At 30.6% G+C, this 27,749-nt stretch overlaps 3 protein-coding genes across 11 annotated transcripts; 2 read left to right on the top strand and 1 right to left on the bottom strand.

Annotated features, from left to right (window-relative positions):
- Positions 1 to 1,272: 1,272 nt before the first annotated feature.
- On the top strand, positions 1,273 to 2,213 carry LOC137827564 (albumin-2-like). Its single transcript, XM_068633749.1, has one exon. It carries the CDS (start codon positions 1,326 to 1,328, stop codon positions 2,004 to 2,006), a length of 681 nt encoding a protein of 226 aa, XP_068489850.1. The 5' UTR covers positions 1,273 to 1,325; the 3' UTR covers positions 2,007 to 2,213.
- A 4,083-nt stretch (positions 2,214 to 6,296) lies between these two features.
- On the bottom strand, positions 6,297 to 14,820 carry LOC137827565 (COP1-interacting protein 7-like). Of its 9 annotated transcripts, none has more exons than XM_068633757.1 (14): positions 14,359 to 14,721; positions 13,480 to 13,659; positions 13,317 to 13,385; positions 12,978 to 13,098; positions 12,861 to 12,900; positions 12,646 to 12,698; positions 12,510 to 12,565; positions 11,301 to 11,453; positions 10,970 to 11,166; positions 9,119 to 10,539; positions 7,517 to 8,452; positions 6,913 to 7,303; positions 6,742 to 6,804; positions 6,297 to 6,660 (listed from the first exon to the last, which is right to left on the bottom strand). In XM_068633757.1, coding segments are annotated over exons 3-14 (3,495 nt in total). In that variant the 5' UTR covers positions 13,319 to 13,385; positions 13,480 to 13,659; positions 14,359 to 14,721; the 3' UTR covers positions 6,297 to 6,598. The 9 variants fall into 9 exon arrangements, with proteins under 9 accessions (XP_068489858.1, XP_068489857.1, XP_068489855.1 ...); XM_068633756.1 differs by having other exon boundaries at positions 9,119 to 10,542; XM_068633754.1 differs by having other exon boundaries at positions 9,119 to 10,542; positions 12,843 to 12,900.
- A 7,251-nt stretch (positions 14,821 to 22,071) lies between these two features.
- LOC137827552 (U-box domain-containing protein 70) lies at positions 22,072 to 27,134 on the top strand. Its single transcript, XM_068633738.1, has 8 exons — positions 22,072 to 22,371; positions 23,043 to 23,136; positions 23,224 to 23,274; positions 23,383 to 23,556; positions 24,706 to 24,885; positions 25,082 to 25,201; positions 25,863 to 25,996; positions 26,657 to 27,134. Exons 1-8 carry the CDS (start codon positions 22,226 to 22,228, stop codon positions 26,730 to 26,732), a joined length of 975 nt encoding a protein of 324 aa, XP_068489839.1. The 5' UTR covers positions 22,072 to 22,225; the 3' UTR covers positions 26,733 to 27,134.
- The last annotated feature ends 615 nt before the right edge of the window (positions 27,135 to 27,749 follow it).

Genomic DNA, 27,749 nt, shown 5'->3' on the forward strand with positions numbered 1-27,749 from the left:
TTTCTGATGGTTTTTTTAGATTGTAACTGTGAAGATGAGTTTCGTATAAATAGTCTCTTTCAAATTATTTATTTATTATTGATAAAAAAATATAGTTCTTATAATTATTGTCATCCATTGCATTAAATGATATTGACACCCATGCCCTCTCATTTGTTGATTGCATACAACTCATTATTAATGAAGATGTTTATTTAACAAACAAAAGAAGATAGGAAATGAAATAATGTAATAACCTTTCAGGTGCAACCATATCAACTTTTAAGATCTTGCACTTCGTTCACCTCTCAAAATGTTATATCTAGTGTATGAACTAATTATAAAATAAAACACTCATTATGTAATACTTAAGTAATATACATACATAAGTTGACAATGTATTTACCAATCTTATTGTTTGTTTACTTTTTGTATCGTGAACGAAACCACACAATAATGTGATCAATTAATTAAAAATATCACAATTAAAGGGACGTTTGGATTAAAATTAAGAATAACCATTATTATTTTTTAAAGCTCTATTTATTGTAAACCCTTATCCATCTATTTATGTATTTATACTTTTCTGAGTAAAATATAGTTATTTTCAATATTTTAGTTATTTTTCAATTTGAACATATTTCTAATTAAAATCATAGTAATGTAGTATGAGGCTCATGTTAAGTAATCTGTGTCTTTTAGGAGTTCATGCTAAATATTTCATCAGTACTTATATTAAAATCTTACTATTTTATTTTTATTTTTCTTACATCCAAACCTCTTTTGCTCTGGTAAATAACGCAGACAAAAAGGATTAGAGATGTCTGGTTTACATTATTTAGATTAGAAATACATTATTTAGATTAAGAATAACACAAAAAGTGCACCAATGGTTGAGGGGGATAACATTGTATATCTGAAGCATTTCTTCTCAGTTTTCACTTCACAAATTCTCCTTCAATATTCAACCCTCTCACCCCCATGCAAAATCAAATTGCTCAAAGAAAAACAAGATAAATGAATCATTTTTTCTAGTTTCAATTGCTATTTAACATTCTCAATGTTGTGTCTTCCAGAGTCTTAACTCTAGCAAGTTACAGAGTCTCATGACAAACAGCACATGCATAAATAAGTGTATTCATGCCAATAAAAGAACAGAGAGGACATGTGCACCAATAATGCAAATGTTTTTTTTATTTTTTAGGTTGTCAAAGAATCTTTATGGTTTCCTTTCCAGCACCAATAGTAAAGAAGTTCCCACTCCATAACAGTATAAATAGGTGCCTCTGGGAGGAATGTAAGCATCCTCAAATCAAATCATATATCTCTCTCTTGTGCTAAGAAAGATGGCTTACATCAATGCTGCATTTCGTTCATCAAGAGAATATGAAGTCTATTTCTTCATGAAGGATACGTACGTGCGGGTGTATTACACGCCAGGAAAATTAGATGATAAGATTTTGACTAGTCTGCAGTTGATTAGTACTGGTTTTCCTTCACTTACCGCATCGTTCTTTGCAGAACCTGGAATAGACTGTTCCTTTGACACTGAAGCGAGTGAAGCATATGTGTTCTCAACCAAATACTGTGCCTACATAGACTATGCTCCAGCTACAGCAAGCGACAAGATTCTCTCAGGTCCTACCACAATTGCTAAAATGTTTCCGAGCCTCAAAAACACAGTGTTTGAGAATGGCATAGACTCTGCATTCAGGTCAACCAAAGGAAAAGAAGTTTACTTATTTAAAGGCAATCGGTATGCTCGCATAGACTATGATTCCAAGCAGCTTGTTGGCACCATTCGTAACATTGCTGATGGGTTTCCTGTTTTGAAAGGTACCATCTTTGAAAGTGGAATTGATGCCTGTTTTGCTTCCCATAAAAAGTCTGAAGCTTACCTTTTCAAAGGAGAGGAGTATGTGCGTATCAAATTCACCCCAGATGCATATGGTGACGTTCTTCTGGGTGATGTGACTCCTATCCTTGATGGTTGGCCATGTCTTAAAGGCATTTTGCCTGTAAGTTAAAGAAGGCTTCACTCTCCATCAAAAAACATGGTCTCATAATATGCTACAAATAAGGCTGTCATTGCCCACGTTTGTTTCTTTCTCTTTAATGTAACATTAGGATTGAATGCCTCTTTCCTTTCCTAATGTAACAACTATCTGCATGTTTGTCATTCCTATTTTCATATTATAAATAAAAAGTGTGTGGTTGTGTGTGGTTTGGTTTAACAGATATGTGTGTATTTTAAACTTCCAAAGCATATATAAACCAAGAACCTCTCTAATGTAAACTTGAAGTAGAACTAATCTGCTAAGCACTTCCTGTCATCATGGATTCATATGTTCCAATCTTGTTCATTGATGTGCTTTGCTTTCTTGCCTCATTATTTCTCTCTTACTTTCTCCACTTGTAGAAACTGCAAAAAGAAGCAAACCCTTCTCAACCATACCAGCACAGCAATGAAAAAGAAAAGAACCTGCATAAAATCACACACCAACACACTCACAACTGTATCAGCTAATTCAATTGTAATTGTAGTGTGCCAGGAGAAGACATCGTATCACTCCATTCAAATTTAATTAAATATTAAAAAGTTAACAGTAATTTCAGTTAGATTATGTTAATTTAAATAAATATTAACAATAAATAATATTAACATTGACTAATACTAATACTAATTTAAATTAAATACAAATATTAAAAAGTTACAGTAATTTCAGTAAGACTGATGTTAATTTAAATAAATATTAACAATAAATAATATTAACGTTAACCGATACCAATTTAAATTAAATGCAAATATTAAAAAATAAGTTTAGCATTGATTAGGCTAATACTAAATTTAATAACTATTAAAAATAGAGAAAAGTTGAAAACATAATTTTATCTTAACTATGTACTTTTAAGAAATTTATTGCAGTTTATATATAGGTGTGGAAGATATCAATAAATTATTAGAAGGTATCCCTTGTCATGTATTTCTATTACAAATTTACATTTTTCCTACATGATTTTAAAATAAAATGTGGAAAACTAGCTCATTTCAATTCTGATTTTGTCAACTTTTTGAATGAATACATGATACAACGTGAATTTTGATATCAAAGATGAATATAGGCAACTCTAAACTTGTGTGTCAAAGGCACTGAGACAAGGTGCAAGGATTTGTTTTAATCATATCGAGTTCTTTCTATTTTTCTTTTATCAGCAAAAATAAATAAATAAATGTGAAACACTTCCAACCCTTATATACCTTGGGTTAAAGCTCACAATATTCAAAACAAAAACAACAATCCCTCAAACAGTAGAAAAAACATATATCCAACCAAAGATAAATAACTTGTTTTTAATTGAAAATATGCAAACTAAAGTATAAGACACCAATATGAAAAGGAAAAACAAGTTGAAGAAATTTTGGAAGTAATCAAAGACCAGACGAAAAAATTTCAAAATGATCAATTACTCGTCCTTTAAAAATTTGTTTATTACGATGAGTTGTTTGTATGTAGTTAATTGTGTAAATAACTTATTATTTATATGGAGATGCATTAAAGCCCTAGAACATTTTATTTTTACTTTTAGATTTTTTCTGTGACATTAGATGAATGGTCAAGTGATGAAATAGATGCAATGGTTGAAGTTGGAGGAAATTCTTGTGCTAATTCACTGAGGCTTATTGAATTATACAAATCTTATTTTCAATCTCAGTAAAAAAAATAAAAATTCTGAGGATCTGCCAGTATGAAAATAAAATTGGTGTTTGGTGTTAACAAGTAACAACCCACATTAATTAATCAACAACTATATATTTAGTGGGCTCTAAAATTATGAATGTGAGTTCATTAGTGTCAACTTTTGGTCAACACTATTTTATTGCTAATTTTTAAATGATTTTTTTTAATTAAAGCAGTTTAATATTGTCAAAGTTGATTTTAATACAATTTTTTATTTTAAAAATTATTTAATGTATAATTGATTATTTCTATACTAAATGTAATCAACACTAAATAACGTATATATTTTTAAAAAGTTTCGCATACAATGCAATCATCTTCAATAAAAGGAGAAAAAAACATAAACAAGATATTTTGTGATAGTTATTTTAAATAAAAAAAAAAGTAGTCACTATCTATAACCATGTTCGCAATTAAAAATATAAAGAATCGCAATTAAAAATATAAAGAATTTAAAGTTCTTACTTTATAATTAAAATTTAAATGTATTTAATTAAAATAATCCAATTAATCTCATAAAAATCTAAAATATTAAATTTACTAAAAAAAATTTACCCTGAATCAAACAAGATATTTTAAATTTTTATAAAAAAAAATTACCAACTTAAAAATTTATATCAAAAGAGACTATTAAAGTTTGTTCAGTTAAAAACTTTTTGGTTTTTTTGAAAATAAGAATAAAATTTCACTGGAACTTTAACTAATTAGTTATGTTAAGAATTTCATTTATAGCATCCAGTGATGATTGTGATAATCTTCAGAGTTTAATATGATGGTTAAAAAAAAGTTGAAATCTATTTTAGAAAAAAAATCGAGATTTAATATGGTTAACTTTTAAAGTTTAATTTCGTAGTTAAAAGAATATGTAGTCTCTTTTTTACTTATATATTACATGAAAGATATTTTAATTAATCTGACAATTATAATTAATATGTCATAAAATATTTTCAAAAACTATAAAGTTTACATACATACATACATACATAAATTTATTAAAATTCAAATAAAATATAAATATTTACTTTAAATAATTTTTTGCACGAATTTAAATTTAGTGAACTGTGAACATATATTTTTACTAATTCGATTTTAAAAATATGGATAATAATTATAAAATCGAGTAAATTTTGGGCCTTAAAATTTTAAAGAGCCTTACAGGCCTCCACACAGCCCATTTTTTAAAAATCGAGCTTTCTTTAACGGGCTTCTTCTTTCTGCTGCACCCCTACGGTTTTCTGATTTTAATAGGAATATTTACATAATATTGTCGGAGTGCAGGAATAAGAACATATGGGTGTAGGAAGAAACTTCCTCTTTAACGACACAAAATATGGGCTTCTTCTTCCTGCATCCCTACATTTTTCTTCCTGCACCCCACAATTTTCTAAATCCCGAAATTGGCCTTAATATTTTATTTGGAAAAGGATACCGTGGTCACCGGAAATAGGAATCTGGAAGTGTGCTACGGATTCAACAATCTGGAACTGAATATTTTTTTTTTCTGGATGAGGGGTGTTCTGGAAACAATTTTTGCATAAATTATTGATTTTCAGATTGCTGAATCCGGAAGTGTAATTCTATTACATATTCATGGATCCGGAATGCTTTTTTTTAAATTACGGATTTTTGAATCCAGAATGCATATTTCTGTTACGGATTGGTGGATCCAGAATGCTTTTTTTTGAATGATACATATTTTGAATTATAGATTGGTGGATCCGAAATTTTACCGGAAGTGCCAATCCGAAATTTTTCCGGATTCCATAATCCATAATGCAAAAAATAAATATAGTTCAAGTTCATTTTAGGTTTTTTAAAGAATAATAGGGACAATTTGGTCTTTGCATAACATTGTGGGGGTGCAGGAAGAAAAATGTAGGAGTGCAGGAAGAAACTGCCATCGGTGATTCTTGGCAAAGGCAGAAAAGTACCCTATATTGGTGATGTGTTGAAGAATTGTGTAGGACCACTCCTCTATTTTATCAAACCTTACACTCTTTTAAACCATCCATGTTCTAATACCCCAAGCTTTCAGGGACAGTCCTTGAGAGAGAAACTTCCAACTTTCATTTCACATCTCTATCAAATCAATGAAGTAATTCCTTTCAAATTCTATAAAATCAATATGTCAAAACAACACTATAAATACAATATAATCTATGTCTAAATAGATGAAATGATTATATATATATGGCTTCTGTTTTGGGAAGGAAGAGTCAGATATGGGGCATAGAAATGGGTTAAAAATCTGTGGGAGTTGTCCTATAGATTGTACATTGTTTATTATGTTTTAAATTGAAGTTTAATATGTTATTAGTTTGCTTATTGTTCACAGTCAGTATCATCTGCCCCACATCTCACAACAAACATTTAATATACACCAAATTATGTCTTTTATTTAATATTGTTATGATTCCATTAACTACTCACTTTAAAGTGGAATTGATGTGTGTTTTGCTTTTTCATGAAGAATCTGAAGCTTACCTTTCAAAGAAGAGAAGTATGTACCTAAACTTTCCACAATCATCAAGTTTGCAAAAGAGTAGACCCATTTATTTTATAGTTGAATCAAATTAATTGAGTGAATGAAATGTATCTCCAAATTAATGTTACCCATAAATTTACATTGAGATGTTGATATTTCTGTTGTCAAAACAAATAGGGGGGTATAATTATTAATTTACATCATCACCACAATGCTGAACCAAATCCTTAAGGATTCAGATTCAATTTCGCCATTTACATAACCAAATAATTTTACAAGGTTTTGAAGCTCAAAAGAACTGTCAAAAAGAGGGCCTGAAATTACTTTTGGTTAAGAGACACACTCCAAGGGCAAAATAATCTCAGCTAAGACAAATATAACAGCATAAATTCTGTCAAGACATCTTTTTTCCTTTGTTGCTTCGAAATGGTGATAACAAAGAGAAAGAGCGAGAAGCTGCATAAGAATGATATGTTAGATCAAATATTAATTTGAATCTAGATAAGATGAAGTAAGAGTTGATTGAAGGTCACTTACACTTTTCAGGAGTTGTAGTTGGGGGAGTTTCATCTCGAGAGATCAAATTCTTCAAAGTATGAACTAAGACAGCATACAAACAATACCAATATGATGATAAGCTTGAGTATATTAGTCATCTTACAAATGAGTATATTAGTAATATGATGGTTTCTGTTAGAATCATGCTACCTTCATTGGGGGAACCATTCTTTCCAATCTGATTTGCTTTAGGACCATCGATACTGTTGCGCCCAGCAGCAGGTGGCGAGTCATGGTTGTCATGGTTCTTTTTTCCAAATTTCAACAGCCGTTTCAACCCTTTAGATGATTCCTTTACCTGAGGCTTCTCAATCAGCTCGGGAATCTTCTCAAGAGTTGAATTTCGGGAATCAGACACTCGTGATCTAAAAGTCTCCATACCAATTGATGCACTGTCAAAGCTTGCAGAAGGTGCTTTACTGTCCTCGGAGCTTTGGGTACTAGAATCTTCCAAAGAAGAAACTCGAGCATGATAATTTTTCTCAGTAATATGAATGCTGGACGATTTTGTAGGCTGTTTCTCCATATCATTCATTGTAACCTGATTTTGGAAGAAAATACGTTCAAAACTGATGTATAAGAAGTTCTCTCATGCATGGAAATTTCAGATAAACAACTATGATACAGGCACGTAGACAACAGGTCAAATTAGAATTTCCTTGACCTTGCAGTTACATATCTAAAATAACACACCACTCCTGAAATTAATTATCAAATATCAGCAAATTTCTCCTAATGATTGAACATAACACACCTTGGATGATCCGGGTTGCACATGTGGTTTGTTGTCTGAGGTTTCTGTATCTATTGAAACTGATGTATGAACGGCAACATAACTTGGCACTGTCTCAGTTTTCTCCCTCACATTATCATTCGCATACTGTCTCTTCGGTATCCGTGTTTTTTCTTTTGCCTTGCCATCATTACTATTGGGAGCACAAGGTTTTTCACGTTCAAGCACTACAACAGTCTTCTCAATAATAGGATTGTTTTCTTCATCGTCAAGAGGTGAGATTTCAAATTCAATTTTCTTCAGCAAGGTGCCTTCTAAATTCAAGGAAGACTTGCTAACATTCGGCTTCAGTGTCCTCTCTTTAACTGAGGATCCAGTTTGGACAATGTCATTTGCTTTAGATGTTCCGATTCTTAGTTCAGGGAGTGTTGTAGTCTTGCTTTTATCATGATTCACAATAGCAGAAATCTTTCTGATATCAGTCTCATTAGCTGCTTTAGTAATTGAAGTTTTCCTAGCACCTCTAGGTTTAACAGACACCGAGGAAGAATGACGAATGGTACTCATTTTAGGCTCTGACAATCTTCTAATTCTCGCCATGGATGCCTTATTGTCAGTGGTACCGTCACCCTTCTCTTGCTTGGATTCAGGCAGAGAAGGTGCTGATCGACTTAATTTGTTTGTATTCAATCTGCTGATTTTTTGGGCTTTTGAAGAATCATTGGATCCAACAGAAGCAGTTCTGATTGGAAATCTTTGGAAGGGTGAGGATGAATTTGGCTCTGAATCACTAAATTTAGAGCCTTTATAAGAACTAGGTGAAAGCTTCACGGGAATCTGTTTCTTCGTTTGCTGTGGTGGTGTGGATAACTTGGTGGTCATTGAATTACTCCTGGCAGCAATTCTCCTTTGCCTCTCCATCTTTAAAGCATCAAGGCGTTTTTTCTCTTCCTCTTCCTAGTTATTATCATAAATACGAAAGAAGAAATAAATAGATTTGAGAAGTTGATGAACAACCTTAAAACATGAATCTCTCACAAATCTAACTTTAAACATACTAAATGCAATGTACTTCAATTGTATGTTAAGCATGTGCAATACAAACATGAAACAGGAGTTTTAGTAATTAGGGGAATGTAGATTACTTCTCTTTGTTCATATTGTGGAGATCAGCTTAGTAAAGAAGAAATAAATAGATTTAAGAAAAAGATGAACAACCTTGAAAACATGCAATATAAATTTAAACATACTAAATGCAATGTACTTCAATTGTATGTTAAGCATGTGCAATACAACCTTGAAAACATGAAATATAAATTTAAACATACTAAATGCAATGTACTTCAATTGTATGTTAAGCATGTGCAATACAAGCATGAAACGGGAGTTTTAGAAGTTAGGGGAATGTAGATTACGTTCTCTTTGTTCATTTTCTGTAGATCAACTTTGTAAAGAAGAAATAAATAGATTTGAGAAAGATGAACAACCTTGAAAACATGAATCTCTCACTAATCTAGATTTAAAACATACTAAATGCAATGTACTTCAATTGTATGTTAAGCATGTGCAATACAAACATGAAACGGGAGTGGGAGTTTTAGTAGTTAGGGGAATATAGATTACCTTCTCTTTCTTCATTTTCTGGAGATCAACTTTGTAATTCCGTAGTCTTTCAGCACGTGCTCGTGCTTCATCCAATGGACTCAGTTTATTAGTCTTTCCTCTCCTTATTGGCCCAGGAGTCTTTTTTAGATCAGAAATATTTGCAGTAGGTTTTGATTTCAGATCTTTGTCCAACATCTTGGATTTTGGTTTCAGACCTTTGTTCTTTTTATCTTGCAAAGCGCCACCCCCAGTCTGAGCCTGCATTTCACAGTCGAAGGCATGATCATAATCCATTGCCCCCTTTTCTGCTCCTCGTTCAGGCATCAGACTCAATTCATTTGGCTGATAATTGGAATTATTCTCTTCCTTCTTGTGTACCTTGGGGAACTCTGAGTCCATGTCAATAGCATTTCTCTCAAGATTTCCTGAATCATTGACTCTGACTACATATGAGTCATCATTCATATCATGAAACAACTTCCTTTCCAATTTTTGGCTTGAATAACCAAATTCATTAACAAAATCACCATTTCCGCCCCTTCTATAACCAATCCTTCCATCTATTTCTAAAGACTGCATAGCATCCACAGACCTACCATTAACAGACTGTCCTGAGCTTCTAGATAACAAGAAACCATCATTGGGTGACCTAGGCATATGGGTCAATCCATTGCTAATTCTCTGCATATCTAAGGCGTCTCTACCACCTTGAGCTTCATGCATATTCCGCTCAGTAAAATCTATGGGATCATTCCCTACAACATGTTTTTTTCTTCTCACTTGATCAAACTTGTCTTGGTCAACAGCATGCCTATCTTCATCTACACCTCTCAGTAAACACTTTTGGAATGCTAGCCACTGTCCTCCATCAGCATCTTTCCCAGAGTCTGTTACTTCCTTATCAGATAAATTCAGTCTTTTAAAGGATTTGTCACTGGATCCTCTTCTTTTTGATGCCTTAACAGATTCCTTAACCTCTTTTTCTTCATCAGTTTCAGAGGAATAATCTGAAGATGACCCACATCCAGAAGATCGTTCTGTCTTTGTAATGTAATTGATGTTCCGAATGACCACCATACCAGATCTGTGTCTTCCTGATCGGCCAGCCTTCTTCCGTCGTTCTCCAGTCAGTGAACCCTCTCTCTCCATGGCCATTTCATCTTGAGTTTCAGATTCAGTAAGCTGTCCATTATTCATGGAATGCATTACATGTCCCACATTTGGACTAGCATTTAGTCTGGAGTCCTCCATAGGTGAAGAAACTGGCTGCATTAATGGGATGTTGCCTGGATACGTCTGATAGTAGGGTATCCCTTGCACTGGATAAGGCTGAAACATTGGTAAAGCACCCGGGGGAGAATGAACAGGCCAAGAGGAGAAGCCATTAATTGGAAAATGACCTTGGACATTATCTTGGTAACCTGGGGTTGGTTGTCTGTCTTCTGAACACGCATCAATAATTTTTTAAACAATAATGTCAGTACATTTTAGGGGAGAAAAAAATAGACATCAGGAACTTTACTAATTTTGCTCAGATATAGAACCGCTGGCAGTAAGAACTAAAAATTTGATTCAATTCAATAAAACCCCAGTTAACCATAGATTATATCAAATAGAAAATCCCATATTTATGTGTTATTCATGGCACCTAAACAAATAAAAAACTACCAACTAACCTACTAAAACCCATCATAAGTGTTCATGACTTCCCATACCATCCTTGCTCTCATACCCCCCAAAATGGATCTTCCTCCACCTATTTTCTACTGTTAATCCACTCAAGAAACCCCTAATAATAATCCCTTCATTGACCTCAAAGTTAAAAGTGCATGAATATGCAAGTCCAAATGTGCTGAAGATGTCAGCTACCTGAATTAGTTTTGCCATTACTTTCTGAGTCCAACTCAGTATGGGATGTAGCAACCATATTGGAAACTACTATGCCAGAAGCATTTATTGCACTGGAGTCAGCACGATTAGGTGTCACTTTGGCAGCTTCAATTTCAAGCCAATGGCCACTTTCATGCTTTATTTTCCATATAGATATAAAATTTCTGCATGCATCCCTGAAATGTGACAATATTAGAATCAGAAAGATTGTCTAGAAATCACACACATGTGCGTGTGTGCTATCAGCCAATTGGCCAAGTAACCAAAATCTCACTAGTAAAACATAGTTAAGAAAGATAATTATTCTTACATCAAACGTGATGCTTCAAAGCATTCGGCAAATGACATCAACGCTGGCATGTAGTCAATGTCAAAACCAGCAGCAACAGCACGTGCAAACGCCATTCCTTGCTCTTTCTGCAGAGCAGATTTACGTGTCTCCAGGACTTTCAAAAGCTGAACTCTAAAACAATAAATAGAGGAGGGAATACAGTAGAAAAGAGGTTAACAAACAATTATTCAGCGTACTAAGCTCAATGAATATAACAACTCTTAAAGACTTATACATAATGCACACCACACAATTAGGTCTCAATGTTGGCTTAATTTTATAACAAAAATTCACTCATTAGCACTTCATTCACCATATTGTGAGAATGGTCTTGACATTAGTCCATTAAATTCAACAAGGAGGAATCTTTATGCTGAATTGTGAAGAAACTCAGGAAAAGTTAGGGTGGAAGGTTAATTCCAAAAGAAGAGAGAAAATTCTTATGTTTGCCACAGAAAAAGTTGGAAATCATAGTATCCATCAAGATCAAACAAGACCTGAAGATTCCTAGATAGCATATTATCTAGTCAGTATATTCATAACTTCAGGGGAAGGGTGGTGAAGATAATGTTGCAATAGAATTTATTAGAATTTCTAATGTTTGCCACAGAAAAAAAGTTGGAAATCATAGTATCCATCAAGATCAGACAAGACCTGAAGATTCCTAGATAGCATATTATCTAGTCAGAATATTCATAACTTCAGGGGAAGGGTGGTGATGATAATGTTGCAATAGAATTTATTAGAATAATCTACTAGAAAATTATTGGTTTTATATGGCAATACAAGGAAAATAAAGAAGGGTAGGACTTAGTCAATAAGAAATCAATTGATTTCAACTGGTGGAGATGGTACTGGATAACGGATTATCTTTAAAGGGTCAAAAAAGAGATGGTCAAACTGGTACAAGAGCCTTACAAGTCCTTTTCTTCTTTACTCATAATTATCGGTTCTATGTGTCCAGACTAAAAAATAAGTTCTATCTGGTTCATAATTGTTTCTAAAAATAACTGCAATAGCAGTTTGCTCTATCTGTTTTGACCATATTACAAAAAAAAAAAAAAATTATATCCAGGTCAGGCCTAGGCACTTAAGTATTTTATATTAATCAGACACAATCATCAACTAAAGTTTCTTAGTGAGGGATGATCATAGAAAAGAAGGAAAAAAGTAATGTTTAGAACTTACTTAGAGTTTCCTTCTGATTTGGTGCTTCCATTTGTATGAAGTGGCTGTGTATCAGACTGACACATATCCGCACAAACAGATAAGGAAATAATAAATCTAATCTATATAAGATTAGGGTATTCAAGATTTTCCTAACCTTGTAAAGTACAATAGCTCTGTCCTCATTTGTATCCTGCTGATTCTTCCTGCCTGAGTAAAGCCAATGGATCTTCTTAGTCGCAGACAATTATAAAGTTGCAGACAATTATAAATTTCAGCAAGGCTTTATATATCCATTTTTGTTGAATACAAGATACTTAATAGTTTTAAACTATAACCATATGCAATAGATACCTGTTCTTTCAAAATTACCTTCAATGTTTTCCACATGTTTTATTTGGTTTTCTTCTACCTACAGATATACAAGTTAATTTAAACAAACCTTTAATGGCTGCAGTTGAATTTAAAAATTGCTAGATATGTACTTACAAAGCTCATCCCTACAGAATTATTTCCTTGAATTGCAATTGCCTCTTCAATTTGTGCGATTTCAGATTCGACAGTATATACACGTTCCAATATCTCAGGAGTGCTCACAAAGCGAACAAACCTAAAGAAGCAGAGGAAATTAGTTCAGCCTGCTAATCTATACAAAATTAAATGTGAGCTAGAATCATTTGTAGCAGAACAAACTTTAAGCTTCCAACCATAGAGTTAAAATTCATTTAGTCTGAGAGTTTAACATTCAAAGGAATCCCAGTACTTCCCTCTACTTTTGAAAGAGTAAGAACACAAAAAATATAAAAGGAATTTTGGAGTACATATTACATGAAAAACAGGACTTCCAACACAGCATACTAGATCCATGGTGAGTTGAGTACTGGAAGAAATGATAACCTTGAATAAGCATAGACTGATCAGTTTCAATTCAGATTCAGACATACATTGATAAGAATAGTTAACGAAAAAATACTATGATAACAAGTCACACCTTTCAATTGTTCCCTTGGTAAACCATGAGGCATCAGTGTCAAGCTTAGGCACAAGAACAATTGAATAACCACCCTTTGCTATTTGATCTTGAGCTGCCTTCAAGTGGGATAGAAATGGATTGAGCAACCCTGATGCAACTTTCTCCTTCTTTCCATTAACAGTTATAACCAAGTCAAATCTGAATTACAGATGAGGGCAAAAATCAAAGGAAAAAGTCAGGCAGCTAATACCTACAATCATGTTACTGGAAGAGTAATTCCTACAATCATTGTTTTGAATGAGCTATTGCAATTTTGATCACATAACAAATTAACCAGCAAATTTAAACAGAAGAAAGTGCAGAGACTTCAGCTACAACATTTGTAAATAAGGGCAAGACAACACTCCAGTTGCAAATTCAAAAAAGGTCAAACTGAACTGAATCCATGAGACTGTTAAACTAAGTACAGTCCGCTAAATTATTATTGCTCTTAAGAAAGGTAATCAACTAGTCATCTCCATTTTAATTCATTTTATTAGGACTATCAAATACCCAACTGCAAAAAAAGAAAATACAAAAATAAACAAACTTATTAAGATTATCATACACCCCAAGAGCTTAAAAATACACAACAATATTCAATGGTTCTTGTTTTCTATTTAGGGTGAGAAACGGAACAAGTAGTAAAAAACAACAATAAAATGGTAAAAATATTGATGAATGGGGTAACACTGTTGTTAGGACTATCAAACACCCCAAGAGCTTAAAAAAACAAAAACCAACAAACTTAATCCCCACAGTTCTTGTTTTCTATTTAGGGTGAGAAATGGCACAAATGGTAAAAAAAAACAATAAGATGGTAAAGTATATTGATGAATGGAGTAACAATATTGTTACCTGGTTCTAGTTGGTGTGAGCTGAAACATAACTGAATCCAACCTTGTAGAAGAGTTCATTGTGAGAGAGACCAAACCAGAAACTGGGTTTTGCTTTCTCAGGGATCACACATGAGACTCTAAAGTGAGGCTAAGCTCACATACCCAAAAAGGAAAAAGCAAAGCTTCAAAGTGGGGTTAGACTCTGGTGACTCAAAAAGGAAAGCTTTGCTTGAAAAACAGGCTTCAGGGCCCAAAAGGAAATAAAAGGGTAGGTTGCAATGAATGCTTAGAAATGGTTGAAAAGAGGAGCTTCAATGGCTTCCAAAGACAAGTGACTCTTTTGAGACATGATCCAAAGTTGTTCTTCTTTGGATACCAACTCAGAAAAAGGGACCATCACTCTTCTTTGAATATCACAAAAAAAAGGTGTATTTTTTTGGAAATGTGGAAAGAAAATGAGGGCAAAACCGGGATTTCTAGCAACATTGTCAAACGGCCACATGGTGACGCTATCAAACACATACTTGTCTTTGAAAATTGATGCTATTTGGATGAAATTACTATGTTGGCCTCAAAAAGTTTTTTTACAGTGTTTTTTCTTTGTAGAGTACCGTTGAAGATGACACCCTGTTATATGATATCATCCCCTTGTTCAGTTACAGTTGCAAAATTTATTCTTCTGTCAACTCATAAATGCTTCATTATCTTTATTTTAAAACTTAACTACTCAAGTTATTACTATTTAAATGTATTTTAGAATTATCTATTATGATTATTTTTTAAAAATATAAAGTATATTTTATTTTTTTCTATTCAATGAAAAAATATTTATAGTGTGCTTTCATACACATTGAAAATATATTTCGTGAACCCATTGTATCAGAAAGTTTATCTTTTAACCAAAAAAAACCCGTTTATCAAGATTAAAATTATTTTAATTCAAAATCAATTTCGAATTTTGAATCAATATTACCATTTTTTTTTATCAGCAATAACAGATATGTAAATGTGAATCACTTCAGGTTGGATCAACCTTTATACAATAAATACATAATCCAACGTCTAACAGTATTCTCCAAACCAAACATGTAAAAACATTGTTCACTCTAAGAATCTAAAAACCTAAAAAACATCAAATAACCAAACGCATACATTCCAAAGGTTTCAAAAACCAACTAGAAGTAGTGTGAGATTTTGCAGAAATCTAAGATCAAACATTTGTTTGCATCAGGTACAAACTTCAAACGTGTCAGTTACACCCCTATTAAAAATAATAGAATTGATGTGATTCCATATTTCCCTCATCAATATTAACATATTAACATCTAATACACTTTTGAAGATTTGTTATCATTATTGAATTGCTGAACTTTCTTATTATGAAGAAATTGCTTTAACACACATGATTTTTAGTTTTGCAATGCATGATGCTACCATGAATTTCTTTTTGTCACTTGACTTGGAAATTTAGCCACAGCTAAGGATATTGATCAATGGGTTCAATAATAATAAAATTTGTGGATAAGAACTTAAAGAGATTATAAAAATTTCACCTGCTATTTGAAATTAATGTTTGTTCACTTTGCTTAAGTTTATAATTATGGTGTAATACTCTAACAAACTATTCCATTTTTTACACATTCATATCTATACACCAGATCATATTTTATTTGTATAAATAAAATTTTAAAAATTCCTAATGTGATTTTACTTCTATTTTTAATATTTGTGATAATTTTTGGATATCTCGCGTGCATTTATTAGAGATAAATATATTTAATAATATATAAGTAAATGTAAATTTTGTTTTGTAAATTAATTTTATAAGATTAAATATATTTAAAAATTGTATAAATTGCTGAAGATAATATAAGATAAATAAAAATATGAATTTCTTAAAAAATATAAAAGAAACAAATACTGAAATATAATAATTCACTTGCATTTGTATTATGGTATGAATATGATGTGTTGTGTCTTTTTCTAGGGTTTAAACAGGTTAAATCCTATAAGCAATAATTGTACATTATTGTAAGCTTTGAAGGGAGAAAATTGTAGTATGACATGGACTACTTAGGTAGTGTTTTTTGTCATACTATTTTTTATAAGGAGAAAGGGGAAAATAATATCAACACAGTGAAAATCAATAGGTGACAAATTATTAATTGATGAATTGTGGTAGTTACTTTTTATTGATGGACCAAAAGCTAAAATGTTTCCAAATGCATGATCAAACTAATTAAATATTTAGGAATATAAGAACAAATTGGTCAATTCAATGTCATATTAACTAATAAAGTCAGATTAGTTGATGAAGATATTTTAATTTTATCTAGGGTGACATTTAATGGATATAATAATTTAATTTTATATTGTACACATTCAACATTTCTCAATCCATATTTTTCCTAAAAGAAAAAACAGAGACGAAAAATCTTCGATGTAAAAAAAACTGTTTTTTTTAAGAGTTTACAATAAGGTTAGGTTTAAGATTTAGAATGTAGAGTTTAGGATTTAGAAATTAATATGTATTAATCTGTTAACGAACAACAACCACATGATTCAAAGTTTAGGTCAATAGTCAATATTTATTTTTTAGTTATGAAGTTGTCCCAATTTATCCAAAATACAAGTTTAATTTTTAATTACAATCTTATTTACTTTATATATTTCCTTTCCTATTGCATATTTATTTTATATTTAAATATCTAGTAGTGTGGAAGATTTTGAATCACATTGGCTAAGTTGATTCGTAATTATAAAAGATAAAAAAAATGTTATTTATGTTATTGTATTTATTGTTATTATTATTGATTGAAAAATAAATATTAAAATATTAATAATGGTAATTTAATAAATATTTTTATTGTAAAAATATTTAATTTTGCATAAAATTATAATATTTTTATCACTTATTTTTAGTTTTATAATATATACAACTCTACTATAAATCAATGAATATGTGGTTACGATTAGTAATAAAAAATACCTTTTCTTGGCTAATTCTAAAGTCACAAATTTTAGTGACAATTTTTTAAAAACTACACTTAGCAAATCATTCAAAGTAAATTATAAGTTACTCGCAAAAATATAGATACTATTTCGCTTATATTTTTTCATTATAAAAAATAATATTTATATTAATCTCAATTATATATATATATTGAAATAAATATATTGATATATATTATTATTTTTATATTTAATGTATAATAAGTATTTTGAACCAAAAAAAAATGAAAAATTACAGATCACAAAATTGTATAAAAAAAGGGAAAAAGCTTTGGACTAGGAAATAATAATGTTTATGATTATTTTAAGTGGATGAGCAGTTTATTTTTAATTTTTTATTACTGTATATGTAATTCAATAATATTTTTTTATGTTTAAAATATAATTAAAGGTAAAGTAGAAATATAAGATATATACACAATTATGTATTGCTATAGATTATATTATCACACAGTTTTACTTTTTATTTTACTAATCAATGTGTTAAAATCGACTTTAGATTTAATAGTTTATGAGTGTATAGAATACCCAGTGTACCCTCTCAATAATACAAAACAAAAATTTGTAATGGGCTTTTTTTTTCTCCATGATTCGCATTACAACTTTCAACTCAGAATGCTAAAATAAAATAAACAAAAATCAAATGATAAAACTTGAATGAATAGAACTAATATTATAATAACTTAAAAAGTCTTAGGATTTGAAGGTAAAATAAGGTTCTAGAGCTTTAAATCCAAATCTAGTTGTTGGAGGGAGTTGTTGTCTTCATCTGTGTTAACCAAATCAATGAAATCAATGTGTTTGATGGGTTTCTCCAACTTCAAGATATAAGCCTTTGATCCATCATCATTCATACTTGCATCATATTGTGCTTGAACTTGCATTCTCCTAATTGGCATGGAAGAAGAACCAATTTGGCTAGCATTGGAAAATGGATTTCTTCCAATTGATTGAAAAAATCTACCATCACCCATAGGTTGGAGAGGGAATTGTTTTTGATAGTTCACATGTTGTGGTAATGAATAGAGTCTTCTAATGGCTATTTCTTCTTGTGCCATGTGAGACTCAAGATGGATTAGTAGGGCTTCAGTGTTACTGAAAACTTGTTTGCACAACTTGCATCCTTTTGGACCTGTGTTGTTGTAAAGGTATGAGAGATGTGCATAGTTTAACACATCGTTGTAAAAGAGGTTGGTCATGGTGGTGGCGGTGACGATGACGACAACGATGATTTAGGTGGTAGTAGCGGTGACAACAATGATTGAGGTGCACAACTAGATGAAAACACAAATTGAAAAAATTAGGTTAAAAGAATATAGTTCAAAATCAACTCTTACTTAAGAACACTTATTGAGAATTCTATTGGAGTTTTATATAGGCTTATGCATAATGATGTAAGTAAATTACATTAATTTAGATGTAATGGGGATTTTTTTTTTTAATAAATATTTTTTTATAAACAATCTTATTTGGGATGTATTAAATGTAATACCTCTTTTAATAAAATGATATATCTAACAATTGACAACTATTTGAAAGAGAATATGACATTTTAAATTTAAAAAAGCATATTTTATTTTTTTTATGTAGTTAATATATCATTGTTACACTATAAAGGAAAGATAAACAAATAAGGTATTTATCATTTATATAATTATTATTGTGTGGTATCTGCCTAAATTGCTTTAGTTGATTACATTTAAAATTAAAAAAATGGCCATTAAGGTAAAATTGTGGAAGTTTCCAATCTAGAAAAAAAATAGTTAAACATTTCATAAAATGCTCAAATTAGTTAAGTTTTAAATAGATTTTAGTATTTTAAATAAAGTTATTAAAATGGACTGAAAATCACGGGTTAACCTGATTCATCATGGTTTTTTAATAGAATAATAATAAAATGAGATCAATTTTATAATTGATCAAAATTTTGGATATTTTTTTCTTCTATTGGACATCTTTATTAAATTATTTATATTTAAGGTATTTATTTTTTCAATGATCCATGTTAGTTAAGTTTACCTGTAAAAGAGGGAGCAAAAATCTCCTTTATACATGGAGAGTGTAAAAATGGACAAAAAAATAGTTTAAAAAGCATAGTGTTTATTTGGTAAAAAATTTACTTACTTAAATAAATATTTTATGATTGTGTTTATGAATTAATTAAATACAGATGATTTTTTTAGAATGTATATTGTTGAGTGTATTTTAGGAGTTTTTTTTTCCTTAAAAGAATATATTTAATAATACATAACTTTAAAATGAAGTTCCTTATTTTAACATTTTTTTATAACATCTTTTAAGGAATAACAAACATGTTACACTATAGTATTTAAAAATAAAAATTAACTTTAAAATTTATTATACATTTAATCTATTCTTTGAAAAGGTTTCACTTCGCTTTTACAGTATACTTTGATTAGTTTTTTTCCCATGAAAAGGCTATTTGAAGTTAAAATTATAAACACCAACTTACAAAATAAAGTAATGTTAATCACACAAAATAAAAAATTTAAAAAATAATTAATTAAATACTAATTTAAAAACTATTTATTATAATAAAAAAATACTTTAAATATAAAAAAATATTTAAAAAATAATATATAATTTAATTAATTTAATAAATAATTATTTTTATAAATTAGTTTTTATTTAGTGGTTTTGTTATTGTGAAATTGAACATTTTTAATTTAATTTAATATAATGTACTACCTCGTAATATATATATATATATAAATTTGATAAAAAGTTTTTGCTAACAATGCTAGAAATTGTGCACCTAAAACATTTTGACAGGTTGAAAATCCTGAAAACAATTTTGCTACACTTTATTTATCTCCTCATCGACCTGAATTAATTTAAGATGAAAATTTATAACAATGCCAAATCGTATTCATAAAAATTTAAATAAAATAAATAAATAATGAAACTAATGACATAATTGAATAAACAAGTTATCATATAGTCAATAAAATAATTAAAACGCGAAATAATAATTAAACTCTCAATTTAAAAAAATCACAGATAAATTTAAATATTAAAATAATGTAAATTAGTTGTTTAAATATTAGAAACACATTTAAATTTTAGTTGATGAATGATAATAAAATATGTTAACTTGATCCAAAAAAAGTAACATATATCATTCTTTAAAACAAGAAAATAGGTGGGTGTGTCTAGAAAGACACTATGAAATAATTAAAATAATAAATAAATAATTTATACCTTTATAACACCATCTATTTATAATACTTTAATATGCTTTTATTAAATCTTAATCTTGCATTCATATAACCCTTGATATTTATAGTTGAGGTACGACAGTGTTTCGTTAGTAAAATATACAAGTTAATTACATATTTAATTTTATTTATTTTGATTAGTTTTTTAAATTATTTTTTTATTTTATTTTTATAAATAATATTAATTGATTTAAGATTTAAAATTTAAAATTTATGATTTAAGATTTAGAAGTAACATAATTAATATACTGTGACTAAAATTGAACTATGTGGGCCGAAAGCCCAGCCGAGAGGTGTCCTTGAACCGTAAGATTGGACCTCAATTAACAGAAAAATTGATAAATAATACTAAGAATGATAACTGTAGCATTAAGAGGCCCAAATGATGAGGTGTGTACTTTGTAAAAGATATGTGTAAAGGGAAAATGCCCAAATAAGTTATGGACTTAATGAGAAAACACTTTAAAAAGGTCATAAAAGTCAAATAAAAAGGTCATCAAATCAAGAGATAAGTAAAGTGAATTTTATCTAATTATTGTTTAAAACTGATTCTAACTTTAATATCAGAGGGCCTTTCAAGTACACATACCTACCTATGAGAGGAATCCGAGATTAAAGACCAAGAGATCAAATGAAAGAGCAGATAGAGTCCAACCAAAAACAATTTATCGAAAGACTCAATTTATTAAACAAAAATTTCACAAACCAAACTCAGAGGATTAATAAAAGGGAATCCAAAAGCGACGAAGAAGTTAAGTCTACAATAAGAAAGAAATTTGTTTTTAGAAAGAAATTTGTTTCTAGTACTTGTAAAAAAAAATAATTATAAAAATTTGAATCTAAAGTGTTATGGACTTTCGTATTATTATGTTGTAAAAAAAGTGCGGAACAAATTAAATATTCAAACTCGTCAGTTTCCAGAAAATTGTGTATGATTATTAATTCATGGATATCATATAATTAAAAATATGAATTTAAATTTTATTTCACGAATCACTTTAATATATATTTTACTTATGATAATAGTAAATTATTAGTCTTCAATTTGCTAAAATAAAATAAAATAAAATATTATAATGCTGGTTAAAACTTATCATTCGATGGATCAATATTGTTTTAGATGGTTAAATGCTAAAATAAATCCAGAGTGATAGCACATTGTATCTTCAATTCAAATCTTTAATTTATTTTGGAAATGAAATAAATTATGATTATAAAAAAAGTTCTTAACATTATTTTTAGACACGAATAAAGAAGCTGAATTCAACCTCAGATGAAATATAAAAAAGTTAAATTAATTATGATATTATGAGTATAAGATAAATTGTTGTTAAAAAATATTAAAATTTTAACTGATGTTAAAAGAAATTAATTTTAAACTGATAAATAACTAAATTCAACACATTTAAAACATAAAAGATTAAGTTATTTTTTTAAAAGATAATACAATAGATTAAATATAAAAAATAAGATAAGAGAGGAAAGGGACAATTTAGGCTATTTTTGAGTATGAAATAAAACATATAACCATAGAAAAAGGTTTTGGAAGGAACAAACATCTTCGTGGTAAACCCTATAGACATCATTTAGGAAGCAGAATCACAGATTTTAAGGTTAAAACGAAAAAGATCATCGATGGCAGAAACGAAAGAAGGTTCAGGTTCGGAGATGTCTCTGAAGGATCAGGGCAACGAGTTTTTCAAGTCAGGAAAGTATCTCAAAGCTGCTGCACTCTACACTCAAGCCATCAAGCAAGACCCTTCTAACCCTACTCTCTATAGGTACCTTTTTTTTTCTTTCAAAATTTTCAACCTTTTTCATTTGGGTGTCATTATTCACTTCTTTCAATTTGTGGGTTTCAAACTTTGCTTCAGCATTCTGCTTTTCTCTCTTCGTTTATTTTGTTTCCCTTGAAATCACAAAAGGGTTTCTTCTTTTCTTTTGTTATCATTATTTTAGTTGGAGCTTTCAGTTTTTATATAGATTGTGAAGTGTCAGTTTTTATTGCCAGTATATTATCAGAGTTTAAAAAATTTAGTCTTTTAGTGACAGTTTGGCATGACCATGTGTGTTGTTTGGATTGGAGTTAGATCGATATTATGGCTTAAGCTGGAGCTCTTAAATAGGAAAAAAAGATACTGAGCTTAAGACTGTGTTGATTAGCAGGGTGGAATATACTGAGCTTTATGGTCTGTTTGATATGGTGCTGAGGAAGCAAGTGAGGGGAGGGAAAATTTGAATTCAAGGGAAACTGTATAGAAATAGAAGTTTTATTTTTTGTTTTTGGATGAATTTTTTCTCTCTTTTCCTTTCATTTTCTCCCCAAACAAAAAAAAACAAGAACATTGTGATTGTAATTTTTCCCTCCCATAAGATATGTCGTGTGAACTCAATGCATAAACCTTGTCGTGACTCCTGATGTAGTTTCTTCTGTTTATTTGGGGTCTTCCAGTAATCGTGCTGCAGCATTGCTGCAATTGGATAAGCTTAATAAAGCTCTTGATGATGCTGAGATGACAATCAAATTAAAACCCCAATGGGAAAAGGTAAATGTTTATCTACTTTTGTTAATATATGATTGTCTGAACCTTTGTAATACAGTTTGGAGTGATGCTGCTTGAATACACTTCCAGGGATATTTCAGGAAGGGAAGCATATTGGAAGCCATGAAACGATATGACGATGTATGAATTCAATAGCTTATTGCTTAAATTTAATTGGAAGTTATTTGTTCTGCTTTGATTTTGGATTTTGATCTTACTGTGTACGCTTGTGTGAATATTTGTTTGTAGGCTTTAGCTGCCTTTCAGATAGCATTGCAGTATAACTCGCAAAGTCAAGAAGTATCAAAAAAGATAAAGAGAATGAACCAACTGGTGAAAGATAGCAAGCGAGCACAAGAAGTGGAGAATATGAGATCGAATGTTGACGTGGCTAAACATTTAGATACATTCAAATCTGAAATGGTTAGTATACATGTATTCTCAATCTGTAACTAGGAGTGGTCAACAAGTATGTGCTTTCTTAGCTTTTCTTTTGCATTAATTAATATATGGTTTGGAAAGGGTATGGGAGAAAGAGAAGGGAATGAGGTATTCTATAAGAGAGACAAGAAGGAGTGAGAAATACAGTAGAAAAGGGGAACAAATATATAGAGGTAGAAGCAAAAGTTTTGGAATGGTGTATATTCTGAGTCAAAAGTATTAAATTCGGTGCACAACTATACTTGTGTAGGCTAACCTCATAGTTATGAATCCCAAATAACAATGCAGAGCGGCTGACCATAAAAATCACTATAGTGGAATTTAAGCCTAATTTAACTTCACAAAACCAACTTAATAAGGTAAGGTTTACATCCACTTATATATTATAATTTGACCTTATTTTAGTCAATATGAGATCTCGAGTACACCCCTTGAAGCCAAAAACTGGACATCTCAAGTGCGGGACTAGGAGGAACCCGATAATGGGTGACATATAGGCCTAACAAACTTGACCATGATTTTAAGAAAGTGGAATTTAAAATTGACCTAACCTTATAAAATCGACTTGTAAGGTGAGGTTTGCACCCACTTGTATACTATAATTTGGTATTATTTCTAGTTGATGTTCAATACACTGCCTCACGCCAAGGAGTAAACATCTCAAGCATGGGACTAGGGGAAATTTGATAGCAAATGATACGAGATCCAACTAACTTGACTAGGATAGACTCTGAATGACCTTGGTACCATATTAAGAAAATGAAATTTAAGCCTAACTCAACATCGCAAAACTAGCTAAATAAGTCGAGGTTTACACTCACCTATATACTATAATTTAGCCTTATCTCTAGTCGATATGAGATTTTCACTAGTTATCAACTGAATGAACAACATAGACTCCTGTTCTCAAACAGAGAAAAACACCTTAAAAAATGAACTGAGAATGTTGGAAGTATATTTATTTCCTTCTTTCTGTATCTTGGTTTCTAGATGTTTTATTTTAAAAGTTTCCTTTAACTTGGATTTCATGTTATTGATATTTATATAAGGATGTGAAATAATTCATTTTTCCATATAATCATGTATCATTTTAAAGTTTCCTTTGTGAGAATTAAAATGATCTCCATACAGGTGGAGAAGTATGGATCTGAAGAATGCTGGAAACATTTGTTCTCATTCGTTGTTGAGACTATAGAGACTGCTGTAAAATCATGGCTTGAAACATCTACGGTGGATGCTAGAGTTTACTTTCTTCTGGATACGGAAAAGACACAGACTGATAAGTATGCCCCAGTTGTGAATATTGATAAGGTATGCATTTTCTTATTAAGTCTTTGTGCAATTATAATCATGGTTCCTTGCTTGGATATCTTGCATAGACTTTATGCTTAGTATTCATGTTTATTTAGCCGGCCTGTGTTGTTCACTTATGATTATCAACTCTAAAATCTTCCCTGTATGCTATTATGAGTTTTAATATTTTTATTGTTCTCATCTTATTTGGCAGGCCTTTGAATCACCACATACGCACGCCAATTGCTTTTCATTTCTTAGGCAGTACGCAGAGGAGTCTTTCTCCAAAGCAGCCTGCTTGGTAACTCCCAAAAACATTATTGCTTATCCACAGGTAACTTCTGATTTCTTAAAGCATTGAACATTGAGACTTCCACATCACATACTGTAAATGGTTAAGAAGTTCAAGTTAAATGGGAAATTTTATTACAAAGTTTAGGGGTACTTTTGAGGCATATCACATCTTCAATAGGGAAGTGAAGAGAAGTCATAATTTCACTCCTAGGTTTCAAGGTGTGTGAAATTTGCAAAATAGCCTTTGAATAGCTTTCTACTTGCCTTTCCATCCCTTCTTATCCTCTAGCTTTCTTTCTTTCAATTTCTCTCCTTTTGGGTTGTTTAGGTTAATACAAAATTAAAGGTGCAAGGTGGGATATTGACTACATCGATCAAGTGATACCATTGTTATTTTTTTGTAAAAAGAAATCCAAGTTCCTGTGTGGTCGTTTATATCTAGGACTCTTTTAGTTATTTCTCTTTAAATTTGTCTCGGAGCTATTCTGTTCACACAGTTCTTTTTGGGGCTGTACTGGTTTATTGATTGGCAAAATACATGTTAATATCATACTTCATCTGTTATTCTTTTCAACATGTGAATATATATAGTCAATGTTCATTTTCTGACAGATCAACCTACAACCTCAATTTCATGTGTATTTTAGAATTGCTAATTCTAAATGACTGCTGAACATATTAATTATATTCTATACCTGCAGGTCTGGAAGGGCCAAGGATCAAGAAAGTGGAAACATGCACACAGTGATGGTTTCTTTGTTCAATTTGAGTCACCCTCTCTGCGAAAGCTCTTTTTCATACCTAGTTCAATTGACAAGGGACAGATATTGTGCAGGTTTCTCTCCAACTATCTCTTGCATACACTTATTTACATGAATATAAGTTTTGTAACAACCTATGGGGGTGATATTGCAAGTATCAAGTGTTTTTTTTTTCTAATTACGAGGATATATGCTTATAATAATTGTTTCTAATAAGCTTTATTTATTCTCTTTTCCCCTTAAAAGAAATTGACCCAAACAAAGTTTTAAGAAAAAAAAGCTATCTTTTCTAATGAAGAAAGCCTTGAAGGAGCTCTCAAAAAGGCTAGATTTAATAGTTTTGACTTCTATCAAATAAATTTGAACTTCAGAGTAATTTTTATGTTTAAAAATGGAATGAGTTTCTTCATAAGCTAAAATTTGCTAATGCGCATGTTAATCTGTACAAATTCTCTCATATGGCCTCTCTAATTCTCATTTTAAACTTGTGCATAAGCTAATTTTAGCTCATGGAAAAGTTCTGTTCATTTCTTCTTATTTTTCTCTATTAAAAGTGCTTATGGAGAAGTTTTTCCAAACAAGTCTATAGGAATTTGTGATTGGATGACAATGTAAAACTATTTTATATTGTAATTCCTCAAAATTTCAATCTTATTTTAACTCATTTTTAATAGGTCATGCGCTACTGCTGTTAGAGATTAACAAATTATAAATATATTGTTTGTTATTTTCAGGGATCCAGAGGGTTTGGACATTGGTGTTCATGAAGTTCTTCCCCGGTTATTCAAAGAAAAGATGCCCCAATCTTAGTGTACTTCATTAATACTTGGTGTATATTTATTTCGGAAGGTAAAAATGACAGGCTCACATGAAGGTTTGCTTGCTCAACAAATACAGATGAAATTTGGTGATCTTTTGTTTGTGTTCTTGGGATGTGATGTGACAAATGCTGGCAAGCTTGTGTGCTTCATAATTTTGTTAGATCCATCTATTATTTATTAATTAGTTTAAATTATTCAAGCCATCAAGGAGTTTCACTTTTGGTACTTTTTTTCACAATTGCCTGTTCTTGAGGTTTGGAAACTTTGGCCTTTAGTTTGTTTGTACTTCTATGGTTTGCCAAGGCAAGTATTCAAGCAGTTAGCATAGATATTTTATATGTAGCTTTTGTGGTTCAAATATCAATATTGAATTTGGTGGTGGATTTCCAAATTTAGATCAACCATTTATTTATGTATCCTCTTTTGTTTGTAGAAGAAAATGGTGCATGGATAGTGTAAAGAATGTTTACCATGTCTACCAATCACAAACCATTATATATATGTATGTATGTATATATAACCCAAAAGTCGTGTAATAATGATTTGTGATTGATAGATAGTAAACATTTTTTTTACATTGCAGTATGAAAAAGAACTGATCATAGGACTACTTAACATGAATTAAGATAACATAATCACTCAGATTACTCAAATTTGGAACAGAAATATTTTTCTGGTATTAAATATCATTGTAGGATTAAGAAGTTCTTCTAATTTTCGCAATATAATGACAATTCAGGTTCCCTGCAAAATATAAACATGTTTGTTTCATATTTGAATGGATTAGGAAACAAAAAAAAAAGTAACAGTGTTAGAGCTCATGGTTTGGTCATAATGGTTGGCATCATTTATTTGGAGGCATGTCTGTCAACACCCAATTTGTGTCATTTATTTGGTTCAAATGAGGTTCATGTTCTTGACTAGTGATCACAAAAGAACATTCATGTGGGTCACTCAGATCAATGAAAAACAAACGTTACTGGTATGAGCAAAAGAGGAAATCAAA

Source organism: Phaseolus vulgaris, chromosome 7 (assembly GCF_000499845.2).
Source record: "Phaseolus vulgaris cultivar G19833 chromosome 7, P. vulgaris v2.0, whole genome shotgun sequence".
In the NCBI taxonomy this organism is placed as follows: domain Eukaryota; kingdom Viridiplantae; phylum Streptophyta; class Magnoliopsida; order Fabales; family Fabaceae; genus Phaseolus; species Phaseolus vulgaris.

Bases quoted from the DNA above. Each gene is read 5' to 3' on its own strand.
- LOC137827564 (XM_068633749.1), top strand. From the start codon at position 1,326: ATGGCTTACATCAATGCTGCATTTCGTTCATCAAGAGAATATGAAGTC.
- LOC137827565 (XM_068633750.1), bottom strand. From the start codon at position 14,417: ATGAACTCTTCTACAAGGTTGGATTCAGTTATGTTTCAGCTCACACCA. The intron at 10,543-10,969 runs GTAGCTGACATC...ATGCGTGTTCAG, and splicing joins TAATGGCAAAACTAATTCAG to AAGACAGACAACCAACCCCA. The intron at 8,453-9,118 runs GTAATCTATATT...GATAATAACTAG, and splicing joins AGAAAATGAAGAAAGAGAAG to GAAGAGGAAGAGAAAAAACG.
- LOC137827552 (XM_068633738.1), top strand. From the start codon at position 22,226: ATGGCAGAAACGAAAGAAGGTTCAGGTTCGGAGATGTCTCTGAAGGAT. The intron at 23,137-23,223 runs GTAAATGTTTAT...ATACACTTCCAG, and splicing joins TAAAACCCCAATGGGAAAAG to GGATATTTCAGGAAGGGAAG. The intron at 23,557-24,705 runs GTTAGTATACAT...ATCTCCATACAG, and splicing joins ATACATTCAAATCTGAAATG to GTGGAGAAGTATGGATCTGA.